The sequence below is a fragment of the Cnephaeus nilssonii genome, assembly GCF_951640355.1.
Source record: "Cnephaeus nilssonii genome assembly, chromosome: 10".
Classification (NCBI taxonomy): Eukaryota; Metazoa; Chordata; class Mammalia; order Chiroptera; family Vespertilionidae; genus Cnephaeus; species Cnephaeus nilssonii.
In genome coordinates this window covers 36,752,172-36,780,162 of record NC_137081.1, presented here as the reverse complement: position 1 = coordinate 36,780,162, position 27,991 = coordinate 36,752,172, and the positions used below count along the sequence as shown (strand labels likewise).

At 36.6% G+C, this 27,991-nt stretch overlaps 1 protein-coding gene across 1 annotated transcript; it reads left to right on the top strand.

Moving 5' to 3' along the window:
* Positions 1–7: 7 nt before the first annotated feature.
* Positions 8–27,931, top strand: NUP35 (nucleoporin 35). Its single transcript, XM_079782269.1, has 9 exons — positions 8–150; positions 3,198–3,368; positions 5,938–6,065; positions 8,368–8,425; positions 17,340–17,481; positions 21,623–21,692; positions 22,676–22,804; positions 24,033–24,197; positions 25,373–27,931. Exons 1-9 carry the CDS (start codon positions 111–113, stop codon positions 25,448–25,450), a joined length of 981 nt encoding a protein of 326 aa, XP_079638395.1. The 5' UTR covers positions 8–110; the 3' UTR covers positions 25,451–27,931.
* Positions 27,932–27,991: the final 60 nt, after the last annotated feature.

The window sequence follows — 27,991 nt, the reverse complement described above, 5'->3', positions numbered from 1 at the left end:
ATTTCCGGAAGTTACGTCACTCGGGAAGGTAGCGCGCCCCTCGCCGCGGGAGACTTTCCGCCATTTTTGAAAATCGGGAGGGCCCGGAGCGAAGGGTCGCTGCCGCCGCGATGGCAGCCTTTGCCCTGGAACCCCAGGCAACCACGCTGGGTAAGTGGAAACCTGCCCTTCCGCGCTGGCGCTGCGGCCCACGCCGTAGGCCTGGGAGCGGGCGGAACGGAGAGGCCGGGGTCCTCAGGCTCTCGCCTGCCGGTTTCCGTCTCGAAGGGGGCGCCCTCGGACCGCCCGTCGGGTGCCCCCTTCACGGCAGCCCGCCCGGCGTGCAAGTACCTGAGACGCCCACCCCGCCGCGTCCTGGACGGGACCCGGGATGGTCAGCAGGAAGGGCCCTCCCCGCCTGCACGTGGGTGGGGTGGGCGGTGCCCGGAGGGTGGTTGCCCAGCGCCGCTCTTGGGTCGCCTGGGCTGGTACCTGCTGGATGTCTTCCCGCTCCTGGCCGTGGGCCGAAGGAATCTGTTTTATGGAAGGAAGCTTGAATCGTGCGACGTTAATAAACCGGATGGTGGCACCCATCCAGATGTTGACCTTCCTAAAGGAAGCCCGGTGTTCGCACCGTCCGCCCAGCCTTCGTCTTGGGAAAGGGGCCGAGTGTTGTCTTTTCCTCAAGTCAATCAAGGAATGAATTTTTAAAAGTTCATTCCCGTTGCTGAAATATGTCGTTAAAAAAAAATCTGGAAAACAGGATGTCGACTTCCTTTTTGTCTGCTGAGTGTTGGGACGTGTGAGACCTGTGGACATTTTAAAAATAAACTGTTTACTCCAGAGACATACTCGAAAATTAGGTTACAAACTTGCTGAGTTTGGAAAGAGAGCAAGCGTGTTACGTATCTGTAGAGGGAGTTTTCGTGGGGGGTGTTTTGTTTGCTTTTTGTTGTTTTAGGTTGGAATGGCATAGAATGCTTTGCATGTTATTGCAAAGTAAGTTTCTTTTTAGAATAGAGTAACGTGAACTGTTTTAGTGTTAGCCATAAACAACTAAATGTATGATGTCAGTGCAAATACGTACTCTGCTACATGTACATTTATGTACAGATATTGGCCTAGGGTATTCGTGTTTTGCATTATGTTAGAGATCAGAAAACTGTTCATTTCTAGTTCTACAGTTCTCTACTCAAAAAAATTTGGAGTGCATCTATCTTGGGGTTACCAATGTGAATAAACCAAACCCTTCCCTGTTTATTATTGTCTAATCAGAGATCTGACATTAGCTGATAATAAAGGTTCAAGTCCACATACTGCAGATATTCTAGGTGAGGAATAAACGTTTTCCCAGAACCTAATGGTATATTAAAAGTAAGCGTTGCGCCCTAGCTGGTTTGCCTCAGTGGATAGAGCGTCAGGCTGCGGACTGAAGGGTCCCGGGTTCAACTCTGGTCAAGGGCGCATGCCCTGGTTGTGGGCTCCTCTCTGTTCCTCTCTGAAATCAATAAAAATGTATTTTAAAAAATAAGCGTTACTTCAACCAGCAGTGCTACTGAATAAGACGACAGTACTTATTTTAGCAATACAGACTGTGAAATGGAAGCTACTCTCTTTAAGTGAAATCTAGCCTGAAGGGTGGTTAGTGACAGTCTGGTAGAGTTCTTTTTGCCCTTACTACTGTATCACCATGTATATCCAAATAATAACAGAACTTTTTTTGACTTGTTACAATTGCTATATATTTTTTCTTCTGTTAAATACTACATTTTTTTCTTTTGTTAAAGAAGGTAGATGGCGCTACCTAAAACTTTTATTACTGAATATCTGTTCAGAAAATGCTTTTGGTTTGACTTTATTATTTTCTCTTTGGAAATATGTAATTATATCAGAGTAACATAGTAACTAGCATTTGAAAATAATTACAATGTAATTATAGTTCTTTCTGCAGTATTTGCTTTTTCTTTTCCCTGAATTACTTTGTCTTTTTCCTCTTTTATGCACTTGCATTGCTAATATCTAGGTCTGTTATGACAAGATATAAGAGGAAGCATAAACGTGACAGCATTTGGATAGCAAGAAACACATTTTTGAGGCTGTTTAGAAGTTAAGTAATAGTTAATAAAGATCATATAAATAACATACAAAACGTTTACTATTTCTAAGTGCCATGAATCACATTTAGGCTTGACACATAGTTGAAAATTAAATTTTCATTAGTAGAAATTGCATATTCTACATTTATACATTTGTCACTCAGTTTTGGCTATTATAAAATACTGTTATAATAATAACTAATATTTGCTGAACACTTGCTATATATTCAGTACTGGGTCAAGTGCTTTACTTGCTATAATTCTAATCAGAACTCTGTGAGTGGGAGATACGATTATGCCCATTTTGCTGAGACACTTGAACGCAGATCTCTGATTCAGAGCCCATGTTTTTCTTACTGTGCTATTTTGCTTTGAAATTAAAGTGAATAATGAAACCTAACCTGTAAATTGTGAAAACTAATTTCGAAATGATGATTGTGAAGTATCTGTTCTCTTTTTAAATTGGATTTATATCAGGGATACTTATTGATTATTCATAATTTTAAAATACATTATTTTTAAAAATCCAAAAAATTCCTTTCCAAATATCTTAAATATGTTTCTTAATTGGGATGCTAATCATTACTATTATTTCATATGTGCTGTACTGTATACATGATTATACTTTTATTACAAAAATATTTACAGTTTTTGTGTGTAAGGAAGAAAAAATGGGACATATAGTAAGCTAAACATTGTGTTTGATTTGTGTAAGTAACTTGTGTACCTTGTCCTTGTTTTGGTTGTTGCATAGTAGCTGACCCAGAAATGGAAAGTTTTCCTGTATGTATTAGGGATTTTAAAAAATATATATTTGGAATGTGCCTTCAATAAACATTTTGCTTTAAAAAAACTAAACTCTTAAATTTAAAAATAAGTGTTGATTCTTAAACCTGTGAAATGTTAATGAAAACAATTGTCTAAGATTAATATTGTTAATACAAAATACTCTTAGAGTTTTCTCTAAGAATAATTTTATTGGTTTTTAAAACAATAAATTCAACTATGGTTTTTATAGTAATTAACAATATTGATTAAATTTTCAAACTTATGCTAGATTCTTGTATCTTTTTGTTAGCTATTATAACATTAAAGTCCTTATATTATTTCTGATTCATTTAGGATCTGAACCAATGATGCTGGGTTCACCTACGTCTCCAAAGCCAGGGGTTAATGCCCAGTTCTTACCTGGATTTTTAATGGGGGATTTGCCAGCGCCAGTGACTCCACAGCCTCGATCAATTAGTGGCCCTTCAGTAGGAGTAATGGAAATGAGATCACCTTTAATTGCAGGTAGGTAAATTGCCTAAATTAGTTTCATAGTAACGTCAGTATATATACTAGAATTTTTAAAAGAGTAATGGTGCAGCATTCACTTTTGTCAACCCATTTATTAATTTAAAGCATTAAGTAATAGCTCTACTTTTTAATATAGGATTCTAAGAATAGAGGTGTAAGCCAGGGGTCCTCAAACTTTTTAAACAGGGGGCCAGTTCACTGTCCCTCAGACCGTTGGAGGGCCGGACTATAGTTTAAAAAAAAAACAACTATGAACAAATTCCTATGCACACTGCACATATCTTATTTTGAAGTAAAAAAACAAAACGGCAAAAACACCCGGCGGGCCGGATAAATGTCCTCGGCGGGCCGCATGTGGCCCGCGGGCCGTAGTTTGAGGACGCCTGGTGTAAGCAGTGTAAACTACAGTAGCCCTTATCCTCAGGGGTTAAGTTCCAAGACCCCAGTGGATGCCTGAAACCACAGATAGTATCAAACCCTATATATATTATGTTTTTTTCCTATGCATACATACCTATGATAAAGTTTGTAAATTAGGTAGATTAACAACACAATAAAATAGAACAACTCTAATAATTATGCTGCATGTGGTTCTCTCTCAAAATATCTTATTAACTGCGTACAGCTGGGACACATTGGACAAAGAGATGGTCCACGTTTCAGTCTGGATAATGTGAGATTTTATCATGTTACTCAGGACGCAATTTAAAACTTACGAATTGCTTATTTTTAGAATTTTTCATTTAATATTTCCAGACTGCAGGTAACTAAAAGTGCAGGTATCAACATCTCAGTAAGGGAGGGACCAGACCACTGTATTATAATTCTAAGAACCACCCATTAAAAAACATTCTATCCAATCTAAGATGCCATTGATTATAAAACTACCATTATTTTACGTACCACTAAGAAAAAAAAATAAGATAAAATGCCAAGATCAATTTTTTTATCAATCATCCCTTTTTCAGATATTGTAAAGTATGTGTGTGTGGGTAGGAGGGGATATGGTCGTTTAACTTCAGCTGAATTCAACTTAATTAATCTTAAATATAATAATAGCAAATATTCAGTCAAACCAAGTGTAATTTGAAAATTGGTAAATATGAATTCTACTTCTAGTCAGAGTTATTTAAGGTTCTCATTTATAGTATGTTTAATGAAAGGATTTACTTCACAAACTGGGGAAGCTTTTTACACAGGCTATGTAAATCGTCAGCACAAAACGTTATTGCCTAAGTACCACGTGTATCTTTTACAGGATGCCTTTAACAAAGAAATACTTTAAAAGATAACTGAAGTTTAATGATTGAATTCCAAATGTGAGCTAATATTCTTTTAATAGATGTTTAAAGATAAACTCTTCTTACTTTAATTGTCTTTAAGGTATTATTTTGTTTAAAGTGGTTATATTATTTATATATATGTAAAAGAGCAGAAGGAATTATAAATTATATTTGAAGTGATTAACTTAAAAACATTCTGGACACATTTTGGGGTTTTTTTGGTATATATTTTTCAAATGTGTTAATATTGTAGCTACCATATATTGAGTACTTATGAGCTAGGAAGTATGCTAAGTATTTTGTTATTTTTTTTTTCTTTTATCAAACTTGAGGGATAGATAGTATCTCAATTTTTCAAGAGGAAACTGAGGCTAAATGCAATAAAGAAATTGCTGAAACTCACATGTTACTAAGTGACAGAGCAGGAGGTTAAAGTCCAGGTCAGTCCTGTTCTGTAGTCTGTGCTCTAAATAGCTTATGCTGTACTGCTTAGGCTCAGTCAGTAGTCTTACAGAGGAAATGGGCTGCTTCACTGTTTGCCATTGCTGATTCTCTGACTTATAAAGACATTTTTGTCTCTAAAAATTGGTTCTTTTTAAAATATCTTTATTATGTACTTAAATCTCTTTTTACTATGAGAAACATGAATGGCATCTGTTTAATTTTGACAAATTCCACATTATGGGATAATATTTAATCAAGTCTATACAGACGAGTTAATACCTACTTTCAAATGAAAAATAGGATCAAGTTTTGTGTTGAAATGCTAAATAAGAATTTTCTAGGGAAAGCAAAAGTTACATGTATTTACTAAAAACTAAAATTTCTATTTACTTATTCTGGAACCTTTTATTCAAAGTGCAGCCTGTGGATCACCAGCATTGGCATCAGTAGGAGCTTATTAGAAATTCATAATCTCAGGCTCCACCCCACAAGTTCTGAATCAGAATCTGAATTTTAACAAGCTCTCCTGGTGACTTTCATGTGTATTAAAGTTTGAGAAGCACTAGGAGACAAGAATTTAAGTCAGTACTTAAAAAAATATTTTTTAAAAATCTTATTTCTTAGCAAGCTGCTCTTGAGCAATTTCTGCAAAGCAACTTTCTGTCTCTCAGTTTCCTCAGTTGTTAAATAGCAATAATTATTAAGTCACAGGATTGTGGTCAGGAGAATTAAATTAAATAGTAATGGCAGTATGATTATTTTTTTAAAAAAATCGCATCAGAAAGATGGAAGGCTTCTTTGTTTTCTCACCTGACTATATTTTTTGTACATTGTAGGTGGGTCACCACCGCAACCAGTTGTACCAGCTCATAAAGATAAAAGTGGAGCTCCACCAGTTAGAAGTATATATGATGACATTTCTAGCCCAGGACTTGGATCAACACCTTTAACCTCAAGAAGACAGGTAATACACATACCCTCACGCATATCCACAATTGATAATTTCATGTTTTTAGGTGGCTCTACCATGAGGGTCAGTAATTTGAAATTTATGAGTCTGTTGTAGTGTAACTTTGTTGCACAGAATAAGCATTAAGGACATTTATCATAGAATCTACTTAAATTGTGTTTATCATGAAATGCACTTAAAAATGTAATAGAACTCCAGATTATTTTTTCATGTAGGTAATTCTGTGGTTTTTATAGGTATGCCTTTATTCACCTGTCCATGCCCCCAATGTACTTAATATACATGTAGAAATGTTTGTGGTTTAAGTCGTTCCAATTCTTTTAAAAGTTTAATATTTATACATAATTCTGTGAAAGAAAAAAATGAAGATTCAGGATTTTATCCAAATGTAGAGTACTTCGTAATGATTTGAAATTTTTGTTTTAGGAATTATTTTATTAATGTAAGACCACTATCCTTTTAGAGCTATGTTCACTGTTTAACTATTTTACTAAAAACACTGCCTCCTGCATATTTATGAGCTAACTAGTAGCCCGGTGCATGAAATTCGTGCATTGGGGGGGGGGTTCCCCTCAGCCCAGCCTGCACCCTCTCCAATTAGGGACCTCTTGTGGGATGTCCGACCACTGGTTTAGGCCCGATCCCACAGGTCGGACATCCTTCTCACAATCTGGGACTACTGACTCCTAACCACTCACCTGCCTGCCTGCCTGATCACCCCTAACTGCCTCTGCCTGATTGCCCCTAACCCCTCTGCCTGCCTGCCTGATCTTGCCCCAAACTGCCCTCCCCTGCCAGCCTGATCGCCCCTAACGGCCTCTGCCTCAGCCCATGGCTTTATCCGGAAGGAAGTCGGACATCCGGAAGATGGCTGGTCGACCCAGTCTAATTAGCATATTACCTTTTTATTAGTATAGATAGATTATATAGGATAGGATTGCTTAATTGGGGGGGGGGGGGGAGCCTTTTTCATCAGGAGGAGATGGTTATATGGCTTATGTTATATTTGAACAGTAGTATTCCAGACTTAAATCCGGAATATTCTGTTTTGGGATATTTTTCTAAAGGTTGGTAAGTAAATATGATGTTCAGTTTGGTGTGAGAACCACAGGCTTAAAGTTTATGTTTTCATTGCTCCTCTGACAATACATGAAAAGAAAGGTAGTTTATAGTAATTGCTATGTTCAAAATGTTTAAAAGGCTATGGATCATAATTTGTTGAGAATGTTTTTGAGTTGAAAGTTGGTTAGAATATTATAATTAGGTTAAAACCCAAATTAGATTTGCCTCCTGATACTTTGCTCAACCTCTCTCTAATTATAAAAGATGTTATTACGAATTGGACAGTACATTTTGTATCTCTCCTAACATTCTTTCAACATTTGGTCCTCAATGCTAGGTGATAAAATCTGGTTGCTAGATTTTAGATTTCCTTAGTTCAATCAGAATCTGTTTTTAAAAAAATATGTATAGCACCAGTTTATCTCAGTGATAGAGCATTGGCCCACAGACTGAAGGGTCAAGGGCACGTAACTGTACCTCCGTTGCAGGCTCGATCCCCAGCCCTGGTTGGGGTGTGTATAGGAGGCAACCAATCGATGTGTCTCTCTCACATTGATATTTCTCTGTCTCTTCCTCGCCTTTCCACTCTCTCTATAAACCAATGGAAAAATATCCTCGGGTGAGGATTAAAAAAAAAATCTGTCTATATTTACTTCTAGAGACTCTTGTCATTCTTGATTTGGTATTGTTGTCTTTGTTTATAGAAGGACTTTTAGCTACTTTAATTTTCTCACATTTAAAAGAACTACTATTGATCACTTTGTAACTGTCTACCAGTAGCAGCAGAAGTATGCTGTCTTTTATTGTGTAGACTGATTTGAACCTATAATACTTCATGGTTTGTATTTGTTTAAAAATAAAATTTTGCCATCTTTCTGTTTTTCTCTGTGAGCTCGGTGATTTGAAGAATCACCATTACCTGTGTTAGTTCAAATATTGTACCTTAGGAACTAAAACCAAATAGCAGTGTTACTTCCTACTAAAAATAGTATCTTTTTACCACATGTGGCTTTACTTAATTTAAACAAATGGTATGGTAATGGTCTAGTATATTTTCAATTAATACTGCTCAACTAAAAAAAAAGTTAGGGAGTACTGTTTGATTGTTATAGACATCTCCAGTAAGGTAGATATTCAGTTGTCTATTGAATGAAGCCCTTTAGCACTTATTGTGTATATGTTATGGTTAGAACTTTGCGTTTTTACCTTAACACTTTCTTCTGTTTTTATGTAGCCAAACTTATCAGTAATGCAGAGTCCTCTTGTTGGAGTTATGACAACTCCTGGAACAGGTAAGCAGTGCCTTTTAACACCAAAGACTGTTCTCTACTTTTTTGAATGAAGATAATATAAGACCTTGGTTGATAATTGCCAAATTTATTTCTTTTATGTTTCAAACTTGGAGACTTTTTCAAATGTAAGTAATTTCTTTCAGAAAGGAAATACTTTGTATATTGATTCTTCTCTGAATTTAAAGGTAAGATGTGAATTATATTCAAAATATTAATAATTTAAAAATATACTTAATAGTGTCTCCTAAGTAAATAAAAACTATAATAAAAAAGGCCATTGGAATTGGGAAGAAAAAGAATACATAAAAGAGTGAATAATAAAAGGTGTTTTGAGAGATATTAATGATATTTATAAGTCTGTCATTAACTACTAACAGCCACTGGTTATACCTAGTTTTTTGGTTTTTGTTTAAGATTAATGGTATTTTTTATCATATCAACATCATCATTAGCACAACTCTTCTTACATACTCATATATTTATAGTCTATCCAATGTTCATTCAGCAAATAATTGAGCACATGATCATGTACCAGGTCCTGAGAAACTGAACAAAATAGATAACCCTTGCCTTTATAGAGCTTACATTTATTTACAGAATTTACATTTATAAATAAAATAAGTAAATTATACAGTTTGCTAGAAGATAATACATTTTATGGAGGACAAGTAATCAGTAAAAGGGAGTAGGGAGTGAGAGTTTACAGTTTTTAATAGGGTGGTATATTAATTTTCTATTGTTGCCATAAAAAATGGCCACAAACTTAAAGGTGGCTTAAATAATACAGATGGATTATTTTACAGTTCTGGAGGTGAGAAGTCTGAAATGGGTCTCAATGGGCTAAAGTTAAGGCAATCATAGGCTGTGTTAATTTATGGAGACTCTAGGGGAGAATCTGTTTTCTTGACTTTTCCATCTTCTAGAGGCTGCCCACATTTCTTTGCTTATGGCCCCCTACCTCCATTTCAAAATTTGCATCTCTCTGATCATTCCTCCGTAGTCATGTCTCCCTCTCGCTTTTAAGGACCCCTGTGAATACTTAGGGCCGTTCTGGATAATCCAGGTAATCTCCCTATTTTAAGGGCACTGATTAGCAGCCTAATTCCATCTGCAACCTAATTCTCCTTTGCATATAATGTAATGTATTCCCAGGTTCCAGGGATAAGGACGTGGACACTTGGGGGTAGGGCATTATTCTGCTTTCTATAGATAGGGGTAAATAAACATTTGGTCAAAACCCTGAACTTAAGTAAGGGAGGTAGGGAAAAGTGTTACAGACAGGAAATAACAAGCACAAAGGCCCTGAAGTGGGAGTGTGCCCAGGGTGTTAACAAAAGAGTAAGGAGGCTAGTGTGAAATGAACTGAGTAGGGGAGAGAATAGTAGGAAATGAGGTTAAAGAGGTAATGGGGACTGTTACAGGCCTTGAAGGTCATTGTAATAACTGGTTTTTACTCAGAAAAGGCGGAAAACAAATAGAATGAGACTGCTGCTGTGGTGAGAATAGCCTTTGGGGTAAGGGTAAGGGTTGAAGCAAGGAGACCAGATAGAAGGCTACTGCATTAATTCAGGTGAGGGATGATGGTGGCTTAGATATGAAGGAGGCGGGCCCTGGCCAGTGTGGCTCGGTTGGTTGGAGTGTTGGCCATGCACACGCCAACCAACAGGTCGAGAGGTCGTGGTTTGATTCCTGGTCTGGGCACATGCCTAGGTTGTGGGCTTGATCCCCAGTAGGGGATGTGCAGTTGGCAGCTGATTGATGTCTCTCTCCCTCTCTCTAAAATCTATAAAAACACTTTTTAAAAAAAGAAACAATAGCAAGATTTAAAATGAACCAAATCAACAATTATATAACACAAAATGTAATAAACACCCAGGTAAAACATTATGTCAAAATGCAAAACAAAAGCAGTATCCAAATACAGATTTCGGTTAACCAGTCTGTGAATACTTACTGGCAGTGTCCTTAAAGTCCAGATTTCTACTTCCAGCTTGTTCAAAGCTATTTAGGCTTTTTCTATTATGCTCCTCTAATTTCTTCCAACCTCTACTCACAGCCCGATTCCAAAGCCACTTCCACATATTTAGTTGTTACAGCAGCACCCCACTTGTACCAATATATGTATTACTTTTAAGTTGCTGCCATGACAAATTACCACAAGCCTTATTGCTTAAACCAATACACATTTATTATTGTGTTTCTATAGGTCAGATGTCTAGACACAAGTTGGTTCTTTCTTTAGAGCTCAGGTGTCAATAGGGCTATGTTCCTTTCGGGAAGCTCGGGATGAGCTGCATCCAGACTCATTCAGGGTATTGGCCCAATTCAGTTTCATGTGGTGGTAGGACTGAGGTCCCTGGTTTTTTGCTGGCTGTCACCTGGAGGTTGTTCTCAGCTTCTAGGGGCTGCGCTCTTTCTTTGGCTCGTGGCTCCGCTTCCATCTTTAAAGATAGCAAGTGGTAGGTAAATCTTTTTGTGTGCTTGGAATCTCTCTGACCTTTCTTGTTGGATCTTTGACTTGACTTTTCTGCCAGCTGCTGCTAATTCTTGATTTTCTGTTTTCAATATTGCCATATCTAAGGTGATTGGAGATGTATCTCTCCCACATTATCTCAATATAATTATATAAAACTTTATTCCTTTTATATTATTTTTATATCATTATGATTATCTAAAGCATTGTCAGTGCTGATTCAAGTATTATAATTTATCCTTTCTGTAAAACTTTTTTCTTTAGTTAATAATTGTCTCTCCCCATTTGTCTAATTTTCTATGTGCCATTTGCTCCCTTTTTTTTAAGCAAATGTTCTTTTGCTGTTATACATCTCTTGTCTTTTTTAAAATGTTCATATTGTCAAACACATTTTAAAATTTGTTTTAAACTGAGAGTATCTCTCTCGTAGCCTCTCTTGGCTGTTTTCTGTTTCAGCGTGGTGTACAGCTATCATCCTAAGACTTGCTTTAGCCAGTTTCTAGAGTTTAGCTTTTTCCTAGATAACATGCATTCTTTTTAGTTTAGTTCTAAAAATAATATGTTTTGATGAAGAACATATTTGAGTAGCTTTCTAGGAAAGCTTGCATGGGAAGTGAAATTTAAGACCTCATTTCTGAAATCTTTTTTTTGTGTGTGTGTCTATACTGGATTGCTAACTTGGCTAGGTATAGTATTTTACATCAGAATTTTGGAGGCATCATTCCATTGTCTTCTAGCTTCTAGTATTCTATAGAAGTTATGTGCAGTGTGGATTCCTGAGTCTTTGTATGTGGCCTGGTTTTGAAAATTTTAAGATCTCTATGGTTAGTGTTCCCAATTTCACAAATGTGCCTTGGTTTAGGACTTTTCCATTTGTTTTGCTAAGGAACTAATTAATGGATTCTTTAATAGTTCTGGGAAATTTCCCCTGTTCTAGGAAACTTCCTTATACAGTATTTGATAATTGCTCTCCCTCTGTTTTCTTGGAATTCTTTCTAATTATGAGCACTGTAGATTTTTCTAATTTTCTACTTTTTCTTCCTTACATTATCTTTTTATGTATATTCTACTTTCTGAGAGCTGTCCTCAATCTCAGTTTCCAACTCGTATAATAATAATTTGTCATTTTAATTTCCACAAACCTTTTCTGTTATTGATTTTTTAATGTACTTAAAAATGTGGCATCCTATTGTTTCATAGATGTAATAACTTACCAGTGAGATTAATATTGGTCTTTTTTTTAAAAATATATTTTATTGATTTTTTACAGAGAGGAAGGGAGAGGGATAGAGAGCTAGAAACATTGATGAGAGAGAAACATCGACCAGCTGCCTCTTGCACACCCCCTACTGGGTATGTGCCCGCAACCAATGTACATGCCCTTAACCGGAATCGAACCTGGGACCTTTCAGTCCACAGACCGACGCTCTATCCACTGAGCCAAACCGGTTTCGGCAATATTGGTCTTTTTTATTCCTGCTCATATTGTCTGTTTTCTTCTAGTTCTTTTTCCCACCTCTTACCTTTCTTGGTGAAGGCATATTTATTGAATGAGTCACTAAAAAGCTGCTTGGAATTAGTATATTTGTGCGCATCAACATTGGCAGGGAGGGGCTAAGAGGCTGTTTATCTCTTATTGGGCTACACTGTAAGGGGATTAGACAGTTAATTAGATTTTTGTTGGGAGATTATTATTTTATTCTAGAGCCTCCTGTTCCAACTGCTACTGCATTACAAAAAGTAATGAACTTAGTTTTTGAGGAAAAGGAATCTAAATGGCTCAAGACTCAACAAGTCAAGTCACTATTTAGTTTTTTAAAAATTTTCTTTGACCTTTTGAGTGTTATATCTTGAGAGTAACTTGATTCTCCAGTCCTCCTTTGTTATGGGTTAATAGTGTGTCACTGTGAGACAATATTAGCTTGTTTAAGAGAACTTTTTATGTGGTTCTGAGGAAATTATCCTGTATTCATTAATAGAAAAATAAAACTTACTCGTAATTCTTTTTGCATCTCAGCTTTGGATTGGAATAGTAACTTTATTATTCATTTCCTAATAGGTTTGGTCCCTGTAAATTCTTATGTTAGTCATGCATTTATAAGGCATATAGGATATACTTGACACAAGATTAGCATTTACCAAAATATGTGTTTTATTGAGGGTAAAATGTGATCAAGTACAGTACAGGAAATTTTAGGTCAAATGTAGTTACAAATATTTTTTATTGGATAATCTTCGAAAGCTTTTTATATATAAATTTCCCATCAGAACAATACAGTATACTAGGGGCCCGGTGCACGAAATTCGTGCACAGGGTCGGGGTGTCTCTCAGCCCAGGCTGCACCCTCTCCAATCTGGGACATTACTCTCACAATCCAGTACTGCTGGCTCCCAAACACTCACCTGCCTGCCTGGCCCCTAACCTCTTCTGCTTGCCAGCCTGATAACCCCCTAACCATTCCCCTGCCAGCCTGATCGATGCCTAACTGCTCACCTGCTGGCCCGATTGTTCCTAACTGCCCTCCCCTGCTGACCTGGTCGCCCCCGACTGCCCTCGCCTGCTGGTGTGGTCACCCCTAACTGCCCACCCTTGCCATACTGGTCGCCCCCAACTGCCTTCCCCTGCTGGCCTGGTCACCCCTAACTGCCCTCTCCTGCAGGCCTGGTTCCTCCCAACTGCCCTCCACTGTAGGCCTGGTCACCCCTAACTTCCCTCCCATGCTGGCCTGGTCGCCCCCAACTGCCCTCTCTTGCAGGCCTGGTCCCCCCCAACTGCCCTCCCCTGCTGGCCTGATCACCCCTAACTGCCCTCCCCTGCAGGCCTGGTCACCCCTAACTGCCCTCCCCTGCAGGATTTGTCCCTCCCAACTGCCCTCCCCTGTAGGCCTGGTAACCCCCAACTGCCCTCCCCTGTCGGCCATCTTGTGTCCACATGGGGGCAGCCATCTTGTGTATTGGAGTGATGGTCAATTTGCATATTACTCTTTTATTTGATAGGATGGTCTTTTATAAAACTTTTGCCACAGTACCTCTTTTTCCCCCTCTGTAGAGTATCTTTTGTATTTCTTAATATACTTTAACAAATCCATTTGACTATAAACACTTTGGAAAGACTTAGAGTGATTTTCAACTCAATTGGGAATTCAGAAAAAATGACAAGGCATCAGGTGTATATGTATAGTAAGAATGTGTTAAGCAGAGAGCCTTCAGAAAGTTAGTAAACATGGAGTTTAACCCTTTGCACTCACTTGCTTTTTTCTCGATTCCTTTATTCTACTCGGGATTTAATTTTTTAAATACCCCAGATTTAACAAAGCGCAGCAGTAGAATAAGAAACTGGAGTTTCTTTTCATACAAACTTATTTATTTGGATTTTTTTATATTTCAAATTATTGATACATTCAATACAATTCGACATACGAGCTGCTACTGATGCTAACCGTGTCGAGTCACACTCGACATCCGAGTGCAAAAGGTTAAACCATGTGTAAGGTCCTATAGTACCATGTTCTTTTAAAAATTGAAGACCAAATTGCTTTTAGATGATAGCTATCGATACTTAGCATTAAAATAAAAACTTGAAAACATTTTAAAGTATGTTTTCATTTAAAAATAGTCTGTTTCACCCTAGCTGGTTTGGCTCAGTGGATAGAGCATTGGCCTGCAGACTGGAGGGTCCCAGGTTCTATTCAAGTCAAGAGCACATGCTCAGGTTGCAGGCTTGATCCCCAGTAGGGGGCGTACAGGAGTCAGCCAATCAATGATTCTCTCTCATCATTGATGTTTCTATCTCTCTTTCCCTCTCCCTTCCTCTCTGAAATCAATAAAAAAAAAATATTAAATAAATAAATAAAAATAAAAATAATCTGTTTCATGTAAACATAAATAACCTTTTTAAAAATAATATTTCTACAAGAAAAGATTTTCATGAGAACAGTGACATTGTTTTATGTTTTTCAAATCTTAATGTCTTACTTAAAATAAAGCTAAATTCTCATAACTGCTTCTGTATTCTATCTGAATTGATTAAACCACATCAAATAGATTTCAGAAAAGACCAGTATACTCTCATGAGTGAGTGAGAGTGAAAAAGGCAAATGAAACTTTAAATTATTAAGAAAATTATTTTGACTTAGCTGATCCCATGAGAGGGTCTTGGGGAGCCCAGGATCTAAGGACCACATGTATACAACTGTTGCTGTAGTAATTATGAGTGTTAACTAGGTTACAGATTGAGAGCTCATACCTTGAGTTTGAATTGCCTAGATTGGAATTCCAGCTTCCTTTCTGGATGTTATTTCACATCATCCTGTTTCCTAATTTGTTAAATGGAGCTACTAACAGGATCTATCGTATAAGGTTAGAATTAAATTAAATTAAATTATACATTCAGAGAATGACGTTATAAGTACTCAGTAAAATGCTACCATTTCACTTCAAAATTTTAGTCCTGTTATGTCATCCTTTCTCACGGTTTACCAATGGCTTCCCAATCCACCTCAGGTAAAAGCCTTAAGTCTTTACAGTGGCTTACAAAGTTTTTTTGTTTTTTTTTTTCGTGATCTGCTATCTTGTTATCTCTCTGTGCTCATATAGTTGTTCTGACCTCATTGTGTAATCTCCCTCATTACTGTGCAAAGACTGGCCTTTTTTTAAAAAAAAAATACATTTTTATTGATTTCAGAGAGGAAGGGAGAAGGAGCGAGGGATAGAAACATCAATGATGAGAATCATTGATCTACTGCTTCCTGCACGCCCTCTACTGGGGATTGAGCCTGCAACCCAGGCATGAGCCCTTGGCCAGAATTGAACCTGGGACCCTTCAGTCCGCAGGCAGACACTATCCGCTGAGCCAAACCAGCCAGGGTGAGGCTGGCCTTCTTGCTCTTTATCAAACACCAGTCCATGTCCATTATCAGGGCCTTTGTACACACTTTTTCCCCCAACTAATATTCACATCTTCACAAATTGGCATGTTCTGCATCCCATCTCCTTCAGGTTTTGTTTTAATGGCATTGCAATGAAAATTTTTTCATTAAACCTTTTCACAGAAATACCTACATACTCCTTGTCTCCCTTCTCTGCTTTTTTTTTTTCTGTAGGATTTTCTGTTTTCTGGCATATTAGTTATTATTTGCCTCTTTCACTAGAATATAAGAAATAGGGTTTTTTGTTGTTGTTTTGCCTTCACTCACTGATATGTTTTTATTTATTTTAGTGAGAGAGACATAGAAAGAGAAACATCAATTGGTTGCCTCCTGTATGGGGATCAAACCAGCAACCTAGGTATGTGTCCTGACTGGGAATCTAACCCACAGCCTTTTTGGTGCCTGGGATGATGTTCCAGCCAACTGAGCCACCCATCCAGGGCTGTGTTTTTTGTTGTTGTTTGTTTTGTTTTTTTGATTTTTAATTTATTTAATTGCTTCTTCCCTTTTTTAAAAAAAATATTTTTTAATTGATTTCAGAGAGGGCAAGATAGATAGAAACATCCGAGATGAGAGAGAATCATTGATTGGCTACCTCCTGCATGCCCCACACTGGAGATTGAGCCTGCAACCTGGGCATGTGCCCTGACTGGGAATCGAACCTGGACCTCCTGGTTCATAGGTTGACACTCAACCACTGAGCCACGCCGGCCAGGCTGTTGTTGTTTTTAAGTCTAACTTGTTCACTACTGTATCTTAGATACCTGGAATTATGCTGGGTACATATTTAAATGCTGAAAAAATATTTCTTTTTTTCTTTTCTGAAAAAATATTTCTTTATGAGTGAATCATTATTACTATTCCAAAGACTAAAGACAAATGGTCTCTGCTGCTCAGAAATGTGTGGTCTCAATAGGACAATGCCTCTGAGATAAAATGAACATGTAGAGCATTTAGCTTGGCATGTTGGGCATGTAGACATACTCATTAGTTGGTATCTGTCATTGAAGGATAAGGAAAAGAATTAGACATTTCAGATGGAAATGACCTGAACAAAAGAAAACTGCATTCACATCTTAGGAGTTAGGGTAGGGACCATTTAGTGGCATATTGGAAAAATAAGGGTAGAACATTATAGTGGAGGCCTGGGCATTTGGATTTTGTTCTGTGGGTAATGAGTTGTTACTGAATATTCTTAAGGCAGAGGTGCCATGAGGGAAGGTTTGGAAGATGAACCCAACAGAAGTCTTTGAAATTGACTGAATATCCTTCCGGCTGTAGGCTTAACCAAAGATTAATAAAACATTTGCAAAATCACGTTATTCTCACTTATTAATGACTTCTCAAATTGTATGGTAGTATAAAATTATCATTTCAGAACAGTTGTGTATTTTAAATTATTTATGCAATTGCCAATTTTTAATATATTTTTTTCTTTAAAACTAAAAGCTTTGATTTAAAAATAACCAAAATGTTTATATTGGTAACTAACTTACTAAATATACTAATATAGGGCAAAGTATGTTTAGTCCAGCAAACATTGGTCAACCACGAAAGACAACATTATCTCCTGCGCAGTTGGATCCTTTTTATACTCAAGGAGATTCTCTGACTTCTGAAGATCACCTCGATGACACATGGGTAACTGTGTTCGGGTAAGGTTTCTGGATCATTTACCATTAAAAAAAGAATAGCCCCTTGTCAACATTTTTTAATGTGTTTTCTCAAATATACAAAAAATTAAAAGAATTGCACAACAGACACCCATATACCCACCACCTAGATCAGTAATGGCGAACCTATGACACGCGTGTCAGCACTGACACGCGTAGCCATTTCTGATGACACGCGGCCGCTGAGGCAGCCACATGCCGAGGATGAAACATTTGCTGCTCCTGAGGATGAAACATTTGCAAAATAATGTTTTTTCCTCAAAGTGACACACTACCCGAGTTATGGTCAGTTTTTTGGCGAAGTTTGACACACCAAGCTCAAAAGGTTGCCCATCACTGACCTAGATTCTGCACTTAACACTTTGCTACATTTATTTTTGTTGGTGCATTTCAGAGTAAGTTGCAGACATCAGTACAGATCACCCTGACACTTCATCATGTGTATTATTATCTAGTGTTTAGATTATTTTCTCTTCTTTGTATTTGCTGGACATTGGAACAGGGTTGTTCCATTAGACTTAGGAATCTCCTTTCTATCTTTCTGGTTAGTGACTGTTTTTCTGCTTAATAGTGGACTTAACCAGTTTGGAACTGACAAATTGAATTTCATATAAATACTATATCACAAGTATACATATACTTTCTAGTCACAGAATATTGAATATTAATAGAAATTGTGCCTGACACATCTAGATGCATTTTGAATAGATTCTTTAAAAATTATCTTTATTATTGAAAGTATTACAGATATTCTGTTTTTTCCTATTGACCCCTCCTCGCCTGCACCCTCCCCGCCCCAGGCCTTCACCACACATTGTATCTGTAGGTTATGCATATCTATATATATAAAAGCCTAAGTGACCGTTAACGATGCTATAATGCGCACTGACCACCAGGAGGCAGACGCTCAATGCAGGAGCTTCCCCCAGCCCACAGGCCCCGATCACCGATGGGGCTTGCCGGCCAACCTCCCTGTCCCTCCCCTCGGCCAGCAGGTCCCAATAACCCAATCGGGACCAGGCCCCGGGCTGGGACGGGGAACTGGGGGTCGGTGGCGGCAGACACAGGTGGTAAGGGAAGGAGGAGGCGGGGAGGCGAGGAACCGTGCAGTGGCAGTGGGCAGGTGGTGAGGGAAGAAGGAGGCTGGGAGGCAGGGAACCTGATCAGCCCTGATTGCTGGCCAGGCTTAGGGACCCCACCCGTGCATGAATTTCGTGCACCGGACCTGTAGTATGCATATAAATTCTTTGGTTAAACTCCACCTACCCACCCACCCACCTCTGCCTTCACTCTGGGATTTGACAGTCTGGTCCATCCTTCTATGTCTCCGGATTTGTTTTTTAGATTCTACATATGAGTGAGGTCATGTGATACTGGTCTTTCTCTGATTTATTTCGCTTAACATAATCTCCAGGTTGAATAGATTTTTAGATCAAAAAAGTACTTTAAAGCATCTTAGAGATATTGCATCATTTACAGATGAGGAAACTGATAAATTGATTGATTTATTCAGAGATTTACACTTAGTTATTAGTAAAGCTTCAGCAAAAACCCCAGGTCTTCTGATTTTTAAACTGTTATTGTTTATACTGTACTATATAAGATTTGTTTCTGAAAGTGTTATATGTCATACTGATATCAGACCTAATTATATTTAATTTGGGGGTAAAAAAATATATAAAAATAACACATGAGCACCTTGAAAGAAGAACAATGCACAGTAAATGTTAGTGGACTTTATTCAGTTTATTTAAAAGTTCAGAAGAATAAGAATATACAGTGAGCCCTGGTCGATTTGGCTCAGGGGATAGAGTGTTGGCCTGCGGAAGGGTCCCAGATTCTATATCCGTCAAGGGCATGTAGCTTGGTTGCGGGCACATTATCAGTAGAAGGTGTGCAGGAGGCAGCTGATGGATGTTTCTCTCTCATCAATGTTTCTAACTCTCTATCCTTCTCCCTTCCTCTCTGTAAAAAATCAATAAAATATATATTTTTAAAAAAGAATATACAGTGAAAAGTTTTCCTTCCTGGTTTGGTCCCAGCTACAGTTTTTATCCCCCCTTTAAAGCAATAATTGAGCCCTCACCGGTGTTGCTCAGTGGTTAGAGCATCAGCCTGCGGACTGAAGGGTCCCAGGTTCGATTCCCGGTCAAGGACATGTACCTTGGTTGCGGGCACATCCCCAGTAGGGGACGTGCAGGAGGCAGCTGATCGATGTTTCTCTCTCATCGATTTTTCTGACTCTTTATCCCTCTCCCTTCCTCTCTGTAAAAAATCAATAAAATATATTTTAAAAAATAAATAAAAATATTAAAAAACTAAAGCAATAATTGCCACCTATATTTTGCATAATCTTTCAGAGATTCTGTGTGTTACTGGTTTTATGTATGTAAAAAGTTAAAAGCAGGACCATTGCTTTTCTTGTTCTGCAGAAAACCTGCACTCAGCTCTTTATTCATAACAATTGGGCTGGCTACTTGATTTTTGTGTGTGTTTGTTTGAATTTGTATATTCTCTCATGAATTCTGTTTCTTTAATTTGGATGTCTACTCCCAAGTCTGTTTTTTATGCTCAGTAGTAATGGTGTCAGTTATAAGATTCCTCAGTAATTGTGTAAATTACTTGAAGTACTTCTTCTAGTCCTTTTTTTCTTTTTTAAGACATATACTTTCTCAGCTATTTATTTTCTGTTGGTTTTATTTTTTAATAACCCTCTATATTTAGTTGCAGGAATTGAAACATTTCTTCTAATGGGTAAAATATTTTGATCATTTATAGAGAAATACATCAGGGTCAGCATGGTATACCATTCGTTGCTTTAGGGTGATTCTTTTACAGGATATTGGAATGTTTCTACTCAAAGTGGTCCTAGACTCTTAGAATTATGTCTTATTTCTAAAGTACCTTCCTCACATGCAACCATTATTTTCCTCCTTCATTTGTTAGCCACCCTGTCTCATTTTTTGTTTTTCTTTAGGGTTATAAATCATATTCAAGCTTATATAACATAAAATAAAATTCCAGTCCTGAGTGCAGTGAGTATTTTACTCACATAGATTTTAATGTGTGGTGGTACTCATTTATTTTTGGGGACTCAGATTTTTTTTATTTTTTCCTAATCCTAGCTCCGGATAACTGAATTCCTGGCTAAGGAAACTCCAGATTTTCTAATTGAAATAGCTTTTTGGACTGTATAAGTATTAATGTCTTGTAAAATATTCAAACCATAGAGAACTTGATAAAGAAGAAAGTAAAAGTCACTTAGAATGTTCCCATACAGAGTGTATGGCTATTAAAATTTTGGTAACCATCCTTTTAAATGTTTGTATACGATTGATACTGGCACTGACTGTTATTTTTGTTTCAGGACTAAATTTATGAATTTTCAGGTACTCGGTATATAAGGATATGACTATATAATTTTAAATTCTTTCCCTTTTAATAACTGTAGTATACTTAAATATTTCTCTCTCTCTTTCTCTCTCTCTCTCTCTCTCTCTCTCTCTCTCTCTCTCTCTCACACACACACACACACACACACCACCCTTGTAAAATAAATTATATACAGAACTGCAACTTTATAATTTTATTCTAAGGGCTGTGATAGTAGTATTGAGAGAATTTCAGAGGTTTCAGGGAAGGAATCTGGAATACAGTAGAATGGCTGAGTCAAAACTAATTTTAACATTTGCTTTTGGGCAATGGGCAATGATAGATTTAGCTGATGGGGGAAATGGGATGATCAAGGATTTCCTGTGGTTCTAGACCAGCGATTTTCAACTGGTGTGCCACAAGAATTTTTAAAGCATGCAATGCTTGACTAGTCAGGGGCACTGACCTCTTTTCCCTTATTTTGTCAAATAAAAAAAATGACAATGGTCAGTACAATAGCCATCCATTGTGAATCAAATTTATGCCTGTTGGGTTTTTTTGTGTTTTTTTTGTCAGATCAGCAAAAGACATATATCTTGGTGTGCCGCAGAATTTTAGTAGTTTATGTGTGCCATGAGGTGAAAAAGGTTGAAAATTGCTGTTCTAGACAGTTGGAAGGAATTTATTTTGAAACACGTGTAAGTGTGGTGATTTGCATTCATATTTATTGTCGGACAACTCTCTTTTTCAGGTTTCCTCAGGCATCTGCTTCCTATATATTATTACAATTTGCACAATATGGGAATATCTTAAAACATGTGGTAAGGCTTAATTCTTTTCAGTTCAAGATTTAGGCTGAGGACAGATAAGCTATGACTAGAATGAAATTTTGCTGCTGAATTTTGTCTGCTCCTACTTTTTTTTAAGTTTTCATGGAATATGTCTGTTAGAGTCTAAAAGGCTGGAAATTGTATAGTATTTGTCAAAAAGGGACAAAGAGAGAAAATAAGCCAGAGAACTAGAATTTCAGGCTTCTCTCCAACCCTTTTCTTAATTAGTTTACAGTTTTAAAGACATAAATTATGCTAAATATTATATTACTGTTTTCTAAATTGAGCTTATTTTATTGGGGATAAAGGAAAAGAGAGGCGTTCCTGACTTACAAAGTTCTTAAGGCTTTTTCGCTTATAGAGAGCTTTTTTTAAAAAAAAAAAAATCCTTATCCAAGGATATGTGTGTGTTTTTAATTAATTAGTTTTTTTGATTGCTTTTTTTTTTTAAGAGAGAGATAGAGAAAGAGAAGCATCAATTGGTTGCCTCCGTATGGGTCCTGACCAGGAACTCAAAACCTTTTGGTATACAGGACGATGCTCCAGGCACTTGGCCAGGGCTTTGTTGTTGTTGTTGTTGTTATCTTAGCCTTGCACAAGTTATAAATAACCATTTTTTTCTATTACTAGAGATTGACTTAACTTCTACACAAAATCAGGTGATGAATACAGTTTTAAAAATTTTATAGCAGGTATTGATAAGACCTTTTTACTAGAAACCATTATCTTTTGAGAATTACTTCACTTTCAGATAATATTTGTCACATATTCTTTATATTAAAGAATTGAGAGCTAGATAGAGATTATTGAAATTGTTTAATGGGATTTATGTTGAGTCCAACTATATAGCCTTTTATAGTGCATCAAATAAAAAGTGGAAGATTTATCTTCGTATATTTCTATTTTCTAATGTAATTCATTGAGTTTAGATTTTATATATTTTACGTTTTAAGAGACAACTTTACTCTTTGCAGATGTCGAACACCGGAAATTGGATGCATATTCGTTATCAATCTAAACTGCAGGCTCGGAAAGCCTTAAGCAAAGATGGGAAGATTTTTGGCGAGTCCATCATGATTGGTGTAAAACCATGTATAGATAAAGTAAGCTATTGCTGATGTAAGGGAAATGCCTTAATCCACATGAAGAGCACAAATCTAAATATTGACATTGGTGGTTATGTCACTTTGCTCCAGCAGGCCTCTTTTTCTTAGTTTGTAAACTGTGACGATGTTATTGTACTCTTTTCTTGGTAAGCCAAATATATTTAGTCACAAGACTTTAAAGATAAAGATGAGTTGAAGAGGACTTAAGTAATTTATCCAGAGTTGTTAAAGATGAGGCCTCGATTCTACTCTAGGTCTCTTAACTTCTAACCCAGTCTCTGTTTTATGCAAAGCAGCATCAAATTATTTAATTACTTTAGAGGAATAGTGCTATTTCAGAATTAATTACTTCACATGAGGGTTAAATTAAATGGTGGAAGCTTTTTATTTCTATTTTAAAATATTTAAAATTTATTATATATTTATATACTTATAAAACAATACTGAGTACAACTTAAAGTTTTGTGACTTTAAAGTCATCCTGATTCTTTTTTTTTTTTTTTTTAATATATGTTTATTGATTTCAGAGAGGAAAGGAGTGGGAGAGAGAGATAGAAACATCAATGAGAGAGAATCATTGATCTGCTGCCTCCTGCACACCCCCCACTGGAGATCAAGCCCGAAACCTGGGCATGTGCCCTTGACCGGAATCAAACCTGGGACCCCTCAGTCCACAGACCAACACTCTGTCCACTGAGCCAAACCGGCTAGGGCCTGATCATTCTTTAAATAAATAAATGGGAAATATACTACCTACCAGGGACTGCTTGGAAATTATATACATACTAATGCACAAAGTAGACATGGTTCTTGGTGCTCATAGTCTAGGATCACTGTACCAGATGTTTGCAGAGGCTAGATGAGAATTTGGGGTTACAGGTACTAAATAGCATTGGACTTTAATTTTCCCTTCCCCCAGATTTCCCCAAAGACTCTTTTTTTTTTTTTCTTACTGATTTTCCATAGTGTTTGTTAGGAGATTCTTACTCTTGTGAATCTGTAGTTGTCTTGAGGATGTTTGAAGTCATTGGAGTTAAATTTCTGGCTGAACATTAGATCTCAAATGCTAGCCAAGAAGCATACATTGCTTAATCAAGCCCAAAATTATTTAAAATATTACTTAGATCAAATAGAGTATATCTTTTAATAAAGTTTTCTTTGTAAGTAGAATATAATAATGTATTATGTTTATAACCAGAGAAGTTCTTTATCTTTGTTCCTCTAGAATGTTATGGAAAACAGTGACAGGTATGCTGTATCATCTTCATCTCTAGCCTTTACACCACCAATCAAGACCTTAGGAACACCATCCCAGCCTGGAAGTACTCCTAGGATTTCTACCATGAGACCTCTTGCTACAGCATACAAAGCTTCTACTAGTGACTATCAGGTATTTTAAGGGTTGGATAAAAAGAATGTACTTTAAAGGTTGAAGTGCTTACTTAGCATTTTTGACTTTTTCATTGGATTGATTTGTATGCCATTAAATATTTCCCACTGAAGTGATTGACTTGATGAAACCTATAAACTTTACATTCTTTAATTTCCTATTTTAAAAAAATTAGAATTTAGGTCAATTGGAAACTTACCTTGAATTTTAAAAAATTTCTTTGCTATTTTAAAAACATTTTGATAGTCTAATTTGTTTTTTTCTAAGTTATTTTGGCATATGTGAACCTTGCTGGCATGAGGGAATATTAAAAAACCTATTAAATTGATAACTAAATCTGATGGTATCACAAATGAAGAGCCTTTCAGTTCTGTTGGAATAGAAAACATTGACCAGTTTTCATTTCAAATTTTCTCATTTTAAAAATGTTAAAAGGAAAAATTTATATTTATTGAAGAATGGTAGGAGTATTATGACTCATCTCAGTATGTTATTGTCCCCTAATTAATAAGGCAGGAGTTCTGAACTTGCCTAGCAACAGACCTGGGTTCTAAAACAGCAAATAAAAAAGTTGTCAATTTAGTCTTTTGACTTCCTCTTGAAATTTGGAGATCATTCTTGAACTGGTGACATTTTTTCCCTTTAGTTTCTTTTTTTTTAAAACCAATATTTAAAGCCTTCATCTCTAGTAACTTTTGTGTTTCTCCAGTTTTCCAGTTTAAGGAGAAGCTGTAATTTGCTTTGCCAAAGGAATAAGATTTTACCATTCTTAAAAACATAAGGCCCTAACTGGTTTGGCTCAGTGGATAGAGCGTCGGCCTGCGGACTCAAGGGTCCCAGGTTCAATTCCTGTCAAAGGCATGTACCTTGGTTGTGGGCACATCCCCAGTAGGGAGTGTGCAGGGGGCAGCTGATCGATGTTTCTTTCTCATCAATGTTTCTAACTCTCTATTCCTCTCCCTTCCTCTCTGTAAAAAATCAATAAAATATATTTAAAAAAACAACAAAAAAACATAAGGACGTTTTAACCAAAGCCATGTTTTAACCTTTAAATATACAGTTCATTTCTACAAATGCATTTTAATGTTTGGCTCTATTAAATTAGCCATTAACTCTAGAATTAAGTATGATATTGAAGAAAACATAATCTTAACAATTGTGTTTTTTCAAAATAGGTCATTTCTGACAGACAGACGCCAAAAAAAGATGAAAGTCTTGTATCCAAAGCAATGGAGTACATGTTTGGCTGGTAGTATAGTGAGACTAAGAACTCAACCAACTACAAAGGAAGAGGCTGCTACACTAAAACATCAGGCACTGCCGGTTTTTCTTCGGTTAGTTATATAACCACTCTTGGCAGTGTGTTGGACAGCTGTCTCATACTTCTTTTAGAAGCCTTTCTCTTCAAGGATACAGCATATTTGTAGCTCCCACTTTAAAAGATGGGTGAGACATGTTTTAAACAAAAAACTCTGTAAATAGGATTTTGTGTTTTCTGTGGTAATGCATGTGTAAACACAAAACATTCAGCATTGGTAATTAAATTATGTAATTGAGTGCACTTAGGCTTTGTAGTCATGAGTTGGTGGGTGAATTTCATGGAGGGGAACTGGACAGCTGCTTCTAACAAGACACAAAGATTGTTAACAATTTGAATTATGGCCTTTTAATTTAGATAGTATTTAATATTTTAATTATCCTTGTTTGTATATGTCTTATCGTGGATTGTCATCTTTCAGTATTCTTAAACCAAAACAGTCTTTTAAAAGACCTTCTAATGTTCTTGATAATAAACTTTGCCAATTACATGTATCAAATGGTTTTGAAAGAATGATTTATTTTATTATTACAAAAAGTTCTAAGTGCCTGCTGAAATAGAGCAAATCTGTCATGAACCGTCATATACCCGTAATCCAGCTTTAGTAACCATCAGTATATTGTCATACTTTTTTTCTCTCCCTCTTTTATTTTGTTGAAAGTATATCTCAAATGTGATGTCAGTTAAGCTAAATACTTGAGGCTATATCAAAAAGAACATTTCCATATGTGATTACAATGTCAGTATTATACCTACAGAATTAATAATGATTTCTTAATATCTAATATCCAATTTGTTTAAAATTTTCCCAATTGACTTAAATGTATTTATAGTTGGTGTACACATGTATTTGGTTGTTTAGTCTTTGGAGTGTCTTGAAATCTAAATCCCCTTACCCCCTAACACACAGTAACTTGTTGAAGGAACCATGTGTGAGTTTCCTATAGCACCTCGTGGACTGAATTTGGTTGTTTTCTTGCTTAACTTGTTCATTATCTATCCTATATCCTACAAGCATGTCAAACTTGCGGCCGGTGAGTTTGACATGCTTGCTAGAAGTTAGATCTAGAGAGGATTAATTAGATTATGGGGTGACTTTTGTCTGTTTGTTTTTTTAGCAAGAATATTTCACATTAGTATGGTGTACTCTGTCAGATGAAATCAAGAGGCACCTAATTCTGATATTCCCCCTTTTAATGATGCTCAGGTTGGTCACTGGCCACAAGGCAGAAGAAGCCTTTACACCTTCATTGGAAAGTCCCCTGTCACGTTTTTACATAATTTTTTTTAAAGCATGCATTAATGACACATGTGTGAATCGGTTATTCCATTAAGGTTTGGAATAATGATTTTTCCAAATATATCATTCCTGATGTATTTATTATTTGGAATTCTTTTATATAGAGGAACCTTGATCCATCCATGAATAGCACTATTTGGCTATCATGGAATACATATATGACAGAATGGTAGGATAAATATTTAGTCATTTCTCTTTATTAGTTTTTAGAGTAATTTTTGGTGCCCTAGCAACCTCCATTGGTGTCCATTGGTAATTAAAAATTTTCTCCTCTTCATTATCACTGTGAGCTTAGGACTTTTTTTTTCTTTTCTTAATTTACCCTTTCAGTCATTATTCTTTTGTTCAAATTATCCTCTTTGGCTGGTGAGAACCTCATCAAGGTGGTTCTTATGTGTAAAGGGGGTTTTTAATTAAAATATATTTCACCATATTACATGTATCTAGGTCAGTGATGGGCAACCTTTTGAGCTTGGTGTGTCAAACTTCGCCAAAAAACAGCATAACTCGGGTAGTGTGTCACTTTGAGGAAAAAACATTATTTCGCAAATGTTTCATCCTCAGGAGCAGCAAATGTTTCATCCTCGGCATGCGGCCGCCTCAGCGGCCGCATGTCATCAGAAATGGCTACGCGTGTCAGTGCTGACACGCGTGTCACAGGTTCGCTATCACTGGTCTAGGTAATCTGCATCTTTAATACAGCTTTGTAAAGAATAACTAAAATAACACATTGTATGGAAGGTTTTGATATGCTTTTTAAGTCTCAGGCAAACTACCATTGAAGACTTGTTTTGTTCTCTGAGATAAAGTGATTCTAAGGAATGTACTGGCATGTATGAAAATCAGTTTGTTGTTTCATTTATAGAGTATTTTTCATCTAAAACTTTTATATTGAAGGCTTTCTCTTTCAACTTAAATAGAATTATATTATATTTCATTACATGCAGGACTCAATTATTTAAGATAGAACTGGATACTAAATCCCGATAAAATTGCATTTGAGTTACACACACTTTTGTAAAAAAAACCTGGGTTTTTGGGTTTTTTTTGTTTGTTTGTTTTATTTTGGTTTTGTTTTTTATTTATATAGACCTCTGTGGAGCATGAGGTTTGTTATCTGACTAAAAATATTCAATATTAAATATTCAAACAGAATATGTTTCTGTTTATTTTTTA